Raw genomic sequence first — 11960 nt, forward strand, 5'->3', positions numbered from 1 at the left:
GGGTCCTCGGGACGGTTGGGGCACAAGTCCTGACGCTCGGCATTCCCTAATCTGTCGTTTCTCCTCCTCAGGCGGCGGGAGCCATCGTCCCGCTCACGTTTTTAGAAAAAGCCGTGCTCGTCCGAGTCACGTCCCAACTTTGAAAACGGCGTGCGGCGCCGAGCCCCCCGCACCCGGAGGCCGCCGCATTGTTGCCGCCCGCCCGCGCGCACCCTCCGCCGCCGGGCGCGCCTCCCTCGGGCGGCGGACCCACGGCCCCGCTCGCCCGCCCGGCCGCGCCGGTGCCGCACCTTTGTCCGGGGCCGCGGCACCGGCCGGCCGCGCGCGCTCGACCCCAGGCGGCCGGGGGAGGGGTCGAGGCGCCGGCCAGGGGCGCCCGCCCGCTGCCCGGCCCCACAAAGCCCGCCGTCCGCTCCCCCGGCCGCCCGGCCCCGCGCTGCGCTCGCAGGGACGCCGCCGGGAGTAACGGCCCAACTTTCCCCGCCGCCCGGTCCCCTCAGCCCGGACCCCGACCCCCGCCCTCCCGGGCCGCCCTGGGGCGCTCCCCGCCCTCAGACCCCCACTCAGCCCCTCAGACTCAGCCCCTCAGAGGTCCCCGCGCGCCCCCGCCCCCCAGAACCCCACCCGGGTTCCGACCCCCGACCCCGGCCCGCGCACCTCAATCTCGAAGTCCGGCAGGCTGAACGCCGTGCGGAAGAGCGAGCAGAAGTGCGCGATGGCCGGCACTTCCCACCACGAGCGCAGCTCGCCCAGCCCGGCCGCGCCGCCCTCCTCGGGGCGCATCTCCGGCAGCGCCGCCGCCTCCGCGCCCGCCGCCCGCCAGCTCCCGGCGCCGCTCCGGCCGAGCTACCGAGGCGGCTGCCCCGGGCCCATCGCGCCGCGGCCCGGCCGCCCAGCCCGCACAATGTCGCCGCGGCCCGCGGGGAACAGATGGGCCGGGGGCGGGCGGGGGCGGGGCTTCGGCACAACAACAACCCCGCCCCCGCCCCCGCCCGCCGCCCGCGGGCCGCGCACGGGCGGGGGAGGGGCGCCCGAGGGCCGGGAGGAGGGGCCGCGGGCGAGCACCGCCCCCCGCCCCCGCCGGGCCCCGCCCCCACGTGGCTGGGGGTCGCGCCCCTCTGAGGCGGGCTGGCTGGAGGCGCCTCGTGGGGCTGCGCGCACGTGGGGCTGGGGCTGCGGTTGAGAGGGAAGGGCAAAAGGGGAAGGGGGGAGGGCGAGGGGGGCGGACCCCGCACGCGGGCAGAGCCCACGGGCCGCCTGGCCCCCGCCCCCGCCCTGCCGGCTGAGACTGCGCCTGAAGGCGCACGTGCGACGCCCGGGGGCGCGCGGGGCGCTGCGGGCGCGTCCTGCCGGCCCGGGGGGCACCGGGCGCCCGCGCTCCAGTCCCGGCCCCGGCTCGGCCGCTCGGGGATCCGCGCGGGGACCTTCGGCCGCGGAACTCGCCCGGTGGCCGCGCTCAACTGGGGCGTTGTGGAGTGCGCCTCCGGATAATTCTCTCCCTCACTTTATTCCCGTCATTTTGGTAACCTGTTTTTATAAGGCGGCACTAAAAAAAAAAAAAACTTCAAATGTGTATTTAACTGTATCTTTCATGAAAGAAAATACTTCATCCAACACTGGCTCACTCCGCCTCCCCCCCGCCCCCTGCTCCAAGCTTACGCAGTTCTGCTCTTCTATTACCTGGAACTATTGGCTGGTTTAAAATTCACCCTCAGATTCTACCGTGTGTTTTAATCTTTGACCAAAATGAGCCCATATCTAAACGCCCCCAGAAGCAGGGGCTGCATTTTTGTGTGTTGAACGCGCGGCTCCTCGGCAGATGCCCTGTTGACAGCTGAGGTGTGGGAAGGGTGACACCCTTGAATTAGACGTTTTCGGGACTTTCTTCCCCTGTACGTCTTCATTTCCCCACGGGTCAGCCTGACTTGCACACCTTTCCCTCTCTTTTGTGTAAGCTTCCTGCTTCCCTTCACGTTTGTTTCTAATCCATTACCTCCTGCCTCTGCTTCCCCCCCTTTTCCCGGATCTCCTTCCGGCTCCTCCCTCTGCCCTTCATCCTTGTCCTCCTTCCCTGCCTCTCCGTGGTCCGGCCGCCAGCCTGGTAGTCGCAGCGCCTAGGCCGCCACATAGCAGGAAGCAGAAAGGTGACATACTGGGTTACTCTCCCCACACCACGGCCCCGTCCTGGAATCCAGCCAGACTCTCCTGGAGCCGGGGAGCCCTGGTGGTGGCCGAGGCCCCCTCCTCAGCACCCTCGCCCCCAGGCTGCCTTCTTCATCTGAGGGTCGCCTCGGCGTCCACATGGGCCTCTTTCTTTCTCTCCTTCTCTAGCTCTGGTCCACTGTGCTCTCACCGGGCCAGAGCCGGTCCTGGCCTTCCAGCCCAGAGGTCTTCTGTGTCTCCTCGGGGTTCCCAGCGCTGGGGCTCCAGCTAGAGCCTCGCGTTTGCACCCACCCCTCCCTCCTGCTCTGTTGGAACCGATACCCTGAACCCTTGAACGTTTGCCCCACCTTTCCCCCGCGCGGCTTCCGCCTAACCTCCTGGGACATGGATCCCTAACCCTGTGCCTCCCCAGACACCGGTCTCCTCCCTTCTCCCGCGGACTCCGAGGGCTTCCTCCCACGCCTTTTCCAGCCCCGCCCACTCCTCACCCTCCAAACACCAGTTGTATCCTATCCTGTTCCCAGAAGACACACGCAGCTCATACTTTCTTTCCCTTTCTCTCTCTCTCGCCTCTTTTCTGTTTGTGAGCCAGCGCTGTTGATCTCAGATGACATTGGAAGAATCTCAGATGACCTTGGAAGTGCCAAAAGAAATTCTCTTCCAGATTCCCCGCCACCTTCAATTCCATATCATCTTCCAATTAAATGTTTCCCATTAAAAACACACACAATACTTAGTCTGGCTAACTTGTTTTGCTTTTTAATTAATGTGACAAAAAATATTTGTGTTTCTCTTTGCAAAATATGCAGTAATTTCAGCTATTATGGGATTTTTATAGGTTCCTGGAGGATGGTCTAGGAAACTAACGACCGTTTTCTAACACCATTTGTTTGGGAAATACAAATTCTGTAAGATCAGCTAAAAACAATTATTTGAACCTTGGAAGGGGTGTGACAAAAGTGGTTTCTTCCATAAGCCCCGCTAACCAGGACTAGAATTCAAATCTAACTGTTCATCCAGGTGGATTACGCTGCTTCTCTCTCCTACTCAAGTTGCCCTTCCTACCCCTTTGCCTGACCACGCTGACGTGGGTGCTCCTCTCAGCCCAGGAACCCAGCTGGAGCTGGAGTGACACAGAACCATTATTCTCTCACTTTAGTTGTCTGCACACCTGAAGTCCAGGCACCTCACAAAGTCTTAGCACACCCTCACACACAGCCTCCTGTCTCAGTAGAGAGCTGCCTTCCATAGTGTACCTATTCCCACAGAGGGCTGTAAGTCAGGCTAATGTTAACATTTTAGAAATTGTGGAAACTGAGTTATATTAGTTGGCTGTCTCTTAGAAAAAGCTTAATCTCTCACGTTTGTATTTCACCTGCGAGGAGGGGCTGAACTAATGGTCCCTGAGCCCTATAACTTTCACCTTTAAAGTAGAGCCAGATTAACGTTCTAAAATTTAAATTCAATCATGTCACTCACCTGCTCAAAACTCTATGACCCTCCCTTGAGCGTGAAAGTCCATTCAAGTCTTACTAAAGCCACAATTTGGCTCCCACCTGCCTCCCCAGCCTCACCTGCGATCCCCACCCCCACCTCATCCAACCAGTGACTCCTTCCCTCCTGCCAAACTGGTTCACTCGCCTGCCGGGATCTTCCTCCTCCTCCCTTTTGATCCCGCCCTTCCAATTGCCTGCAAAGACAACTCAACCTCTCCAATCATGACCCACTCAAAACTCACCTCCTTCGTATGGCTTCCCTGAAACACCCTAGCTTGGGGGTATCTCTCCAGGTACTCTGACTCAAGAAACTACAGTTTGTATGATTCACTTATCAGCCACCTCCTTGGGTCATCTTTCTGTTCTTAATTGAAGTACCACTCAAATCTCTTACTGCAGCTGGGGGTGTCTTCTCCACCAGATTAGACTTGGGGTGCACGAGTGGAATCCTCCCTAATACACAGCAATTAAATGATGAATTTGATTATCTAATGATGACATAAAACCATAAGAAATTCAGAACTCCTTCAAAAGCCTGGTGTCGACTTGCTTACCTTCCTTCATCCCTTCCTCTGCCTTTCAGCTTTCTCCCTCCTGGACCTCACTCAGGCAGTCTCAAAGGTCATGCCTTTCTCCATGCAGTCGTATTGTCAGGGGATTGACTTCAAGACCCCCTCGGATAACAAAAGTCACCAAAGTCCCTTTTATAAAATGATGTAGTGGGGTCAGCCCCGTATCCGTGGTTCCGCGTTCGCGGATTCAACCAAGTGCAGACGAGGAATCCATCCTCAGCTTAGTTTTTCTCCTGAGCTCCAGGGTCATTTCCCCCTATGCCAACTGGATGTTTCCCATCACCTTAAACTCAACATGTTAAAAGGAAGGAGGAAAACTAGCTCCGAATTTTTCTCCTCAAGTCACACACCCTTTATTTATTTGGCTGCGTGGGGTCTTAGCTGTGTCATGTGGAATCTAGTTCCTTGCCCAGGGATCAAACGCCGGGCCCTCTACGTTGGGAGAGCGGAACCTTAACCGCTGGACCACCAGGGAAGTCCCCCCACTTCTTTTTGACACCCCCAGTCTCCACCCCAACCGGGGTCCTTTCATCTCCCTATTTGAGAAGCCTCCTAATGGTTCTCTTTCCTCTGGTTTCTCCCCAACCTCCTCTGTCTCGCCAGCATAGCTGGATTTGTCTTCTTAGAACTGTACGCCAGTTCCGAGAAGGTAAATTTAATGTTTTCTTAAACCCAGTATACCCACAATATTATAATTTCAACACGTATTATCAGTATTAAAAATATCCATGAGAGGGACTTCCCTGGTGGTCCAGTGGTTAAGACTCTGCCCTGCCAATGCAGCGGGTGCAGGTTCGATCCCTGGTTGGTGAGGTAAGATCCCCGCATGTCTCTCAGCATGGCCAAAAGATTTAAAAAAAACAAAAAAGAGTGAAGGAAAAATTGCAACTTCCCTGGTAGTCCCAATGGACCACCCAATGGAGCTTCCCTGGCTCCACACTCCCAATGCAGGGGGCCTGGGTTCAATCCCTGGTCAGAGAACTAGATCCCACACGCCGCAACTAAGACCCAGCGCAGCCAAATCAATAAATAAATCTTTTAAAAAATATATCAGTGATGGGCTTCCCTGGTGGCGCAGTGGTTGAGAGTCCGCCTGCCGATGCAGGGGACACGGGTTCGTGTCCGGGAAGATCCCACGTGCCGCGGAGCGGCTGGGCCCGTGAGCCATGCCCACTGAGCCTGCGCGTCTAGAGCCTGTGCTCCGCAACGGGAGAGACCACAACAGAGGCCCGCGTACCGCAAAAAAAAAAAAAAAATCAGTGAGATACTCTACATGCGTTTTTCTTCATACCAGATTTTTTGGAATCTGGTGTGTATTTTACATTTAAATGCGCATCTCAGTTAGGACCAGCCGTCTCTCGGTGCTGCATCGGGCACTTGTGGCTTGTGGATGCTGTGTTGGGCGGACAGGTCTGCGGTTACCCACGTGCCCAGGGCTCACCCTGACCACTCTGAACCTCTGGATCACCGGCCTCGGCGGGTCCACACCCTCCCTCTGCCTGCACCTCCAGGCAGGTCTCCCTGAACACTCTGGCCTACGGCAGCATTTCCCAACCTACGTCTTTCATGTATGCTTGATTTCACCGAAAAAAATCCCAGCTCTTCCCTAGGGAACAGCCCATGGCCTGTCCTCCTTAGAGCAGGCTACAAATAATTGGTCGTGAATAAGTGTGAAATAAACATATGTGTGTGTTACTAATATGTTCACAGGAAACACTAGTTACTCTCTGAACATATTTTTTTACGGTGTAGAATTTTTTAAATTGAGATATAGTTGATGTACAATATTATATAAGTCACAGGTGTACAACATAATGGTTCACAATTTTTTTAATAATTGTGATGTGTAATCTTTTTTAATATTTATTTATTATTTGTATATTTATTTGGCCACACCGGGTCTTAGCTGCGGCATGAGGGATCTAGTTCCCCAACCAGGGATCGAACCCAGGCCCCCTGCATTGGGAGCAAGGAGTCTCACCCACTGGACCACCAGAGAAGTCCCCTGGTTCACAATTTTTAACGGTTATACTCCATTTATAGTTATTATAAAGTATTGGCTATATTCCCTCTGCTGTACAATATATCCTTGTAGCTTATTTATAACATATGTTGTTAACCATAAAGAAGGTCGGTAGTGGAAGATTATAATTTTTTTTTTTGATGTTGGGGGTAGGAGTTTATTAAGATTATAATTTTTAAAGTGTCAGCATGGTTGCTATTACTGTGTTATGTAGTTAACCACCTAATTTTCTGATTACTTTCAAGCGTTTCATATAAACTTGACTTGCTATTTCCACTTCATTTCTCTGCTTTCTAGTGATTTCTATACAAGTTTTTGAGATTGTTTTCCCCAGTTCTGATTTTTCCCTTTCATTGTGTTAGGCTTTTGGTTTCTGGCAACTATCATAATATCAAGTTCATTTCACATGACACCAAGCTAAGTACTGTACAAATGAAATCACACAGGTAAATGTTCATCATTTTCAGCTGAAGGCCAGCAACGCTGCCCTGGTATAGAGGGCAGCTCGGCAGTGAGTGAACAAAAGGTGAGTTACAAAGAGATTAGATAAAATGTCACTTTCCCTGCCACTGGTGCTTATCTTAGGTCTCCTTCGTCTACCAGCAGCCGTCCAGCTTCTGCCCCGACTCTCCTTCCCAGCTGCCCTGGAGCCTGTGGTTCCCACATTGTGTTCCCTACACCTTCCCGGGGAAGCTTGTCACTTTTGAATATTCTGCAAGCAAGTTTCAGAAGTGAGGACTCAAAAGGAGGGGCTGGCCACTGGATGGGGAAGAAGGTGACAGAGGCAACAGAGGAGAGAGTTGACTGGGAGAGGACATGGCAGAGAGTGTAATTTAAAAAAAAAAAGTTTAAATTAAAAAAAAAAATCTCTACAGGGATTCACAGCGCATAGAGAATGGGTCAGAAATTCTTTGGCTGACCATGCTGTCCTCTGTGTAAATGTCCCTCCACTTCCAGAGGCTCCTCCAGTTAATTTCCCTTCCTAAAAGCCAGACTGAAGTGGAAACCATGCTCAAAGCAATGTGGGTCCCCTCTTTACCTGCGCACACCTTTCCCCAAGCTCCTTAGCGTGGGCCCCGTTCCCGGGACTGCGGTGCCTGCACAGCAGCTGCTGGGCTGCCTGAGACCAGGGCCGCGTGAGCCACTCTCTTTATTTTTGACCTTAAGGCTTGTAATCTGTTACCTCCAGGAAACCGCAGCGCCAGGCTGGAGGCTCCGTGCAGCCCAGCCCTGAGGAGAGGAGAGGCTGCCATCTCGAGAGGATGGCTTCTGTCTGCTCGGGCTGCATCCTAGCGAACGCCATTCTAACACCACATGCAGCCGTTAAGGAGATTGTTGCAAATGTTAGCTAACCTGGTTCTCAACAGGGGAGACTGAAAGGGGGTGGGGGGAGTCCTTTCTACCGTGGGCCCGTCTTTGATTTAGGACTCAGAACCTCGCCCGACTTTACTGCCCATTGAAACTCTTCTTCAGCTGTCTTCTAGGAACAGTGTCTAAGAATCTTGTTGCCTCCGGGCTGCTCAGTCCGTGTTTATGCTGTTCTGCTCTGAAATTCCTTTCCGAATTCCTGGCGTGTCCATCTCTGGCCTATCTTATTGTGGCATCTCCCCTTGTTCTTGACACCAGGTCAAATAGCTTTGTAGCATCTCAATTCTCCCAGCCATTCAGAAGCTGGTGAATCTTAATGAGTTCTTCCCTTAATCTCTTTTCAAAGGGACTACAATCCTTAATTTCTTTAAATTTCCTTTTTAATTATTTTAGCTCCTTGTGTCATTCCTTTGGCCTCAAACCTTCCCTACTCAGTTTAAAGGTCACATTATTTTGGTTGACAAAGTGCCCAGGGTTGTGTACATCTGGCCTCAAACTCCTTAGCCGGCCCCGGTGTTGTCCCTCCAATTTGATCCATTTGACACAGAAACATGTGTTTAGGTAGAAAACTCAGTCTCTGGCCTCAAGGAGTTTCTAATGCAATTGATAAGATTATCTGTGTGGTATGGCACCTAAGTGCGCTGTATAATATGAAAGCTATAAAGGGGTCTAAGAAGTCATTCAGTTCATCTGCTCCTTTTGGAGAGGAGTTCAGAGTGGAATGTATTTAGCGTGAGCTGGAGCATTTGGGGAGCTGCATGAGGAAGGTGTATCTTGAAGTGGTGAGAAACACAGCTGGCTGTCTTCATTCACAGCTTAAATCTATTTCTTTCTTTTCTTAAAAAAATAAATTTATTTATTTATTTTTGGTTGTGTTGGGTCTTTGTTGCTGTGTGTGGGCTTTCTCTAGCTGTGAAAAGCGGGGGCTACTCTTCGTTGTGGTACGCGGGCTTCTCATTGCGGTGGCTTCTCTCGTTGTGGAGCACAGGCTCTAGGTGCACAGGCTTCAGAGTTGCGGCACGTGGGCTCAGTAGTTGTGGCTCACGGGCTTAGTTGCTCTGCGGCATGTGGGATCTTTCTGGACCAGGGCTCGAACCCGTGTCCCCTGCATTGGCAGGAGGATTCTTAACCACTGCACCACCAGGGAAGCTCTCATTTCATTATTTTTAAACCTGTTCAACCCAAAAGTGATGCACTTCCTTAAAAACATGAACTTTCCGATTTATCTGGACAAGTTCCAAGTGAGTTATTTTCTCTGTTGATTTATATTTTGTGCCCACATGTTTGAGATGGAGGTGGGGAAGACTGTAAGATAGATAGGTAGATAGATAGACAGATATCTGATATATGTGTATTACATTAGAACAAATATCATCTTCTTGAACGTGGGGAGCTCTGTCTTCCCCTGGTCTCTCATTGGGCACCAGGCATCTACTTAGTGCTTCATTGGTTTGATTGTTGAATATCCCTTCAGGCTGCAAAGTTGGGCACAGAAAATTGAACAGGCTGAGGGGTATCCTATAATAGCAGTGAAATCTCCCTCTAACAGGGTATGCAGGAGCCCATTCCTTTATTTATTTGGTGGCGCCGGGTCTTAGTTGCGGCCGGCGGACTCCTTAGTTAAGGCTCACTGACTCCTTAGTTGCAGAACGTGGGCTCCTTAGTGTAGCACGTGGGCTCCTTAGTTGTGGCATGCGAACTCTTAGTTGTGGCATGCATGTGGGATCTAGTTCCCTGACCAGGGATCGAACCTGGGCCCCCTACACTGGGAGCGTGGAGTCTTAACCATAGTGCCACCAGGGAAGTCCCTAATTATTTATTTTTATTAATTTTTATTGGAGTATAGTTGCTTTACAATGTTGTGTTAGTTTCTACTGTACAGCAAGGTGAATCAGCTATACGTATATATATATCCCTTCTTTTTTGGATTTCCTTCCCATTTAGGTCACCACAGAGCATTGAGTAGAGTTCCCTGAGCCATACAGTAGGTTCTCATTAGTTATCTATTTTATACATAGTATCAATAGTGTATATATGTCGACCCCAATCTCCCAATTCATCCCACCCACCCATTCATTTAATTTATACAGCGTATTTTGAGTACCCATCATCACCTTCAATAACAAGATGCAAAGTGAAAGGGTGAAGAGTGTCTTAGTTGCCGTGACCGTAAAAACCATTTACTGGTGTGCTCTGGATTTCTTTCTTTTTTTTTTTTTTTAATTTTATTTATTTATTTTTGGCTGCACTGGGTCTTTGTTGCTGTGCGCAGGCTTTCTCTAGTTGCAGCGAGCTGGGGCTACTCATCGTTGCAGCGTGTGGGCTTCTCATTGCGGCTTCTCATTGCAGAGTACAGGCTCTAGGCGCATGGGCTTCAGTAGTTGTGGCATGCGGGCTCTAGAACGCAGGCTCTGTAGTTGTGGTGCACGGGCTTAGTTGCTCCACGGCATGTGGGATCTTCCCGGACTAGGGCTCGAACCCGTGTTCCCTGCACTGGCAGGCGGATTCTTAACCACTGTGCCACTAGGGAAGCCCTGGATTTCTTTTTTTAAGCTTTACTTTTATTTTTATTTTTTTTAACATCTTTATTGGAGTATAATTGCTTTACAGTGGTGTGTTAGTTTCTGCTTTATAACAAAGTGAATCAGCTATACATATACATATATCCCCATATCTCTTCCCTCTCGCGTCTCCCTCCCCACTACCCTCCCTATCCCACCCCTCTAGGTGGTCACAAAGTATTGAGCTGATCTCCCTGTGCTATGCAGCTGCTTCCCACTAGCTATTGATTTTACTGGATTTCTTGATCTGAGTGGTTGTGTTTTTTTTGACTGCATTGGGTCTTTCCTGCTGTGCGCAGGCTCTCTCTAGTTGCGGCTAGTGCGGGCCACTCTTCATTGCGGTGCGCGGGCTTCTCGTTGTGGTGGCTTCTCTTGTTGCGGAGCACGGGCTCTAGGTGCGTGGACTTCAGTAGTTGTGGCACACGGGCTTAGTTGCTTTGTGGCATGTGGGATCTTCCCAGATCAAGGATTGAACCCATGTCCCCTGCATTGGCAGGCGGACTCCCAACCACTGCGCAACCAAGGAAGTCCCTGGTGTATTTTTAAAAGAAGAATATGGAAATTAGCTTCCCTTGCTAATTATCTTTATTTTTTAGGAATAAAGAGTAAACATGTATATGGTCTAGAGTAACCTTCAACAATTACAATAAACGCTGTTCATTTTATTACAAGGTCAGATTATTACTTTTTTAAGCTAACCTCAATCTTGTACCAAAAAAAAAAAAAGAAAAGAAAACCAAATTTCTACTTTTCTTGAATAAAACTGTGAGATTAGCATGGTTTCCTAATCTGACTGCTCCAGGCCCTCAGCCAATGAAATGTTTATTGAGCAGCTACTATGTTCTAAGCATGGTTGTAAGAGTTGAGAAGCTAGAACTGCCTAGAGCTTCCAATCTATTATGTTTATGGTTTCATCACTTTTTAAATTCACAAGCCTCCCCAGTCACCTGCCTCACTAGGAAGCAGAGCTTGTGACGTTGTTGCCTTTGTTTGGCTAAAGGTCTGAAGGGAATGGGAACTCCAGGGGGAGAGGCCCTGTCATAACCACTATATGGTGTAGATTCGGAGGTGATTGCACTGCTCGGTTTAGTCACGCCAAAGAACGAGACATACCTGGTAAAACATAGACCGTGCAGAAACTGGCTTTATTTCTATCCTGTGCCGCCAAAACACTAGCCAATACGACGGCCTCAAGAAACATTCTAATCTAAAGGCACATCCCTGCTAGCAAACAGCAGGAGTTAGCAAGCTTCCCAGTTAACACAGAAAAGACAGGTCTCCTGGCACAGTTGTTACAGCTGAGGTTAGGAACTCGGAAGGCATCTCTAACCCTTCTGGGTCCATGCAACACGCGCATCGGAAACCCAAATTCCAACCAGGCTTTCTAGCTAAAGGCTGGGTGGTCAACTGTGAAAATCAAATCGACATCAGCAATCCCTTTGCAGAGCCACGAGTGTCTGTCTGCACCCCAGACCCTGTCACACGGGGCACAGTGCTGCATTTCTCATTGGCACTTCTGACTGAGGCTAGAATGGGGGCGACAGACCATCTGAGGCTACTGGGGGACGCTGGTGGGATGGGGAATGGTGGGCAACGGTCAGGGGGAGCGAAAGAATTGGACACAAATGAGAAACACTGCTGTTACTCGGTTAGGACTGGAGGCCGGTGGCTGGGCAGGTGACAGGTGTGTCCTGCCCTCTCGTGTGGAACGGTGACGGCTTAGTCTCGGTATCTGCACGGCTCCCGTTCTTTCTTCATGTGCACAAGCTCTTCTGTT

The 11960-nt window shown here is 51.3% G+C and overlaps 1 protein-coding gene across 6 annotated transcripts in view; it reads right to left on the bottom strand.

The window, feature by feature from the left end:
* CECR2 (CECR2 histone acetyl-lysine reader) overlaps positions 1-907 on the bottom strand; it is a 157868-nt gene extending 156961 nt beyond the window's left edge. For 4 of the 6 annotated variants that reach the window (XR_010947406.1, XM_067755957.1, XM_067755959.1 and 1 more), the window contains exon 1: positions 658-906. Coding sequence is in view for 5 of the 6 variants with exons in the window: in XM_067755957.1 (XP_067612058.1) it covers positions 658-783 (126 nt within the window). In the remaining variant the exon portion in view is untranslated. Of the gene's footprint in view, positions 1-657 lie in introns of all 6 variants that reach the window. The other 2 variants (XM_067755955.1, XM_067755956.1) reach the window with 2 other exon arrangements.
* Between the last annotated feature and the right edge of the window lie 11053 nt (positions 908-11960).

The sequence above is a fragment of the Pseudorca crassidens genome, chromosome 11, assembly GCF_039906515.1.
Source record: "Pseudorca crassidens isolate mPseCra1 chromosome 11, mPseCra1.hap1, whole genome shotgun sequence".
Taxonomy (NCBI): domain Eukaryota; kingdom Metazoa; phylum Chordata; class Mammalia; order Artiodactyla; family Delphinidae; genus Pseudorca; species Pseudorca crassidens.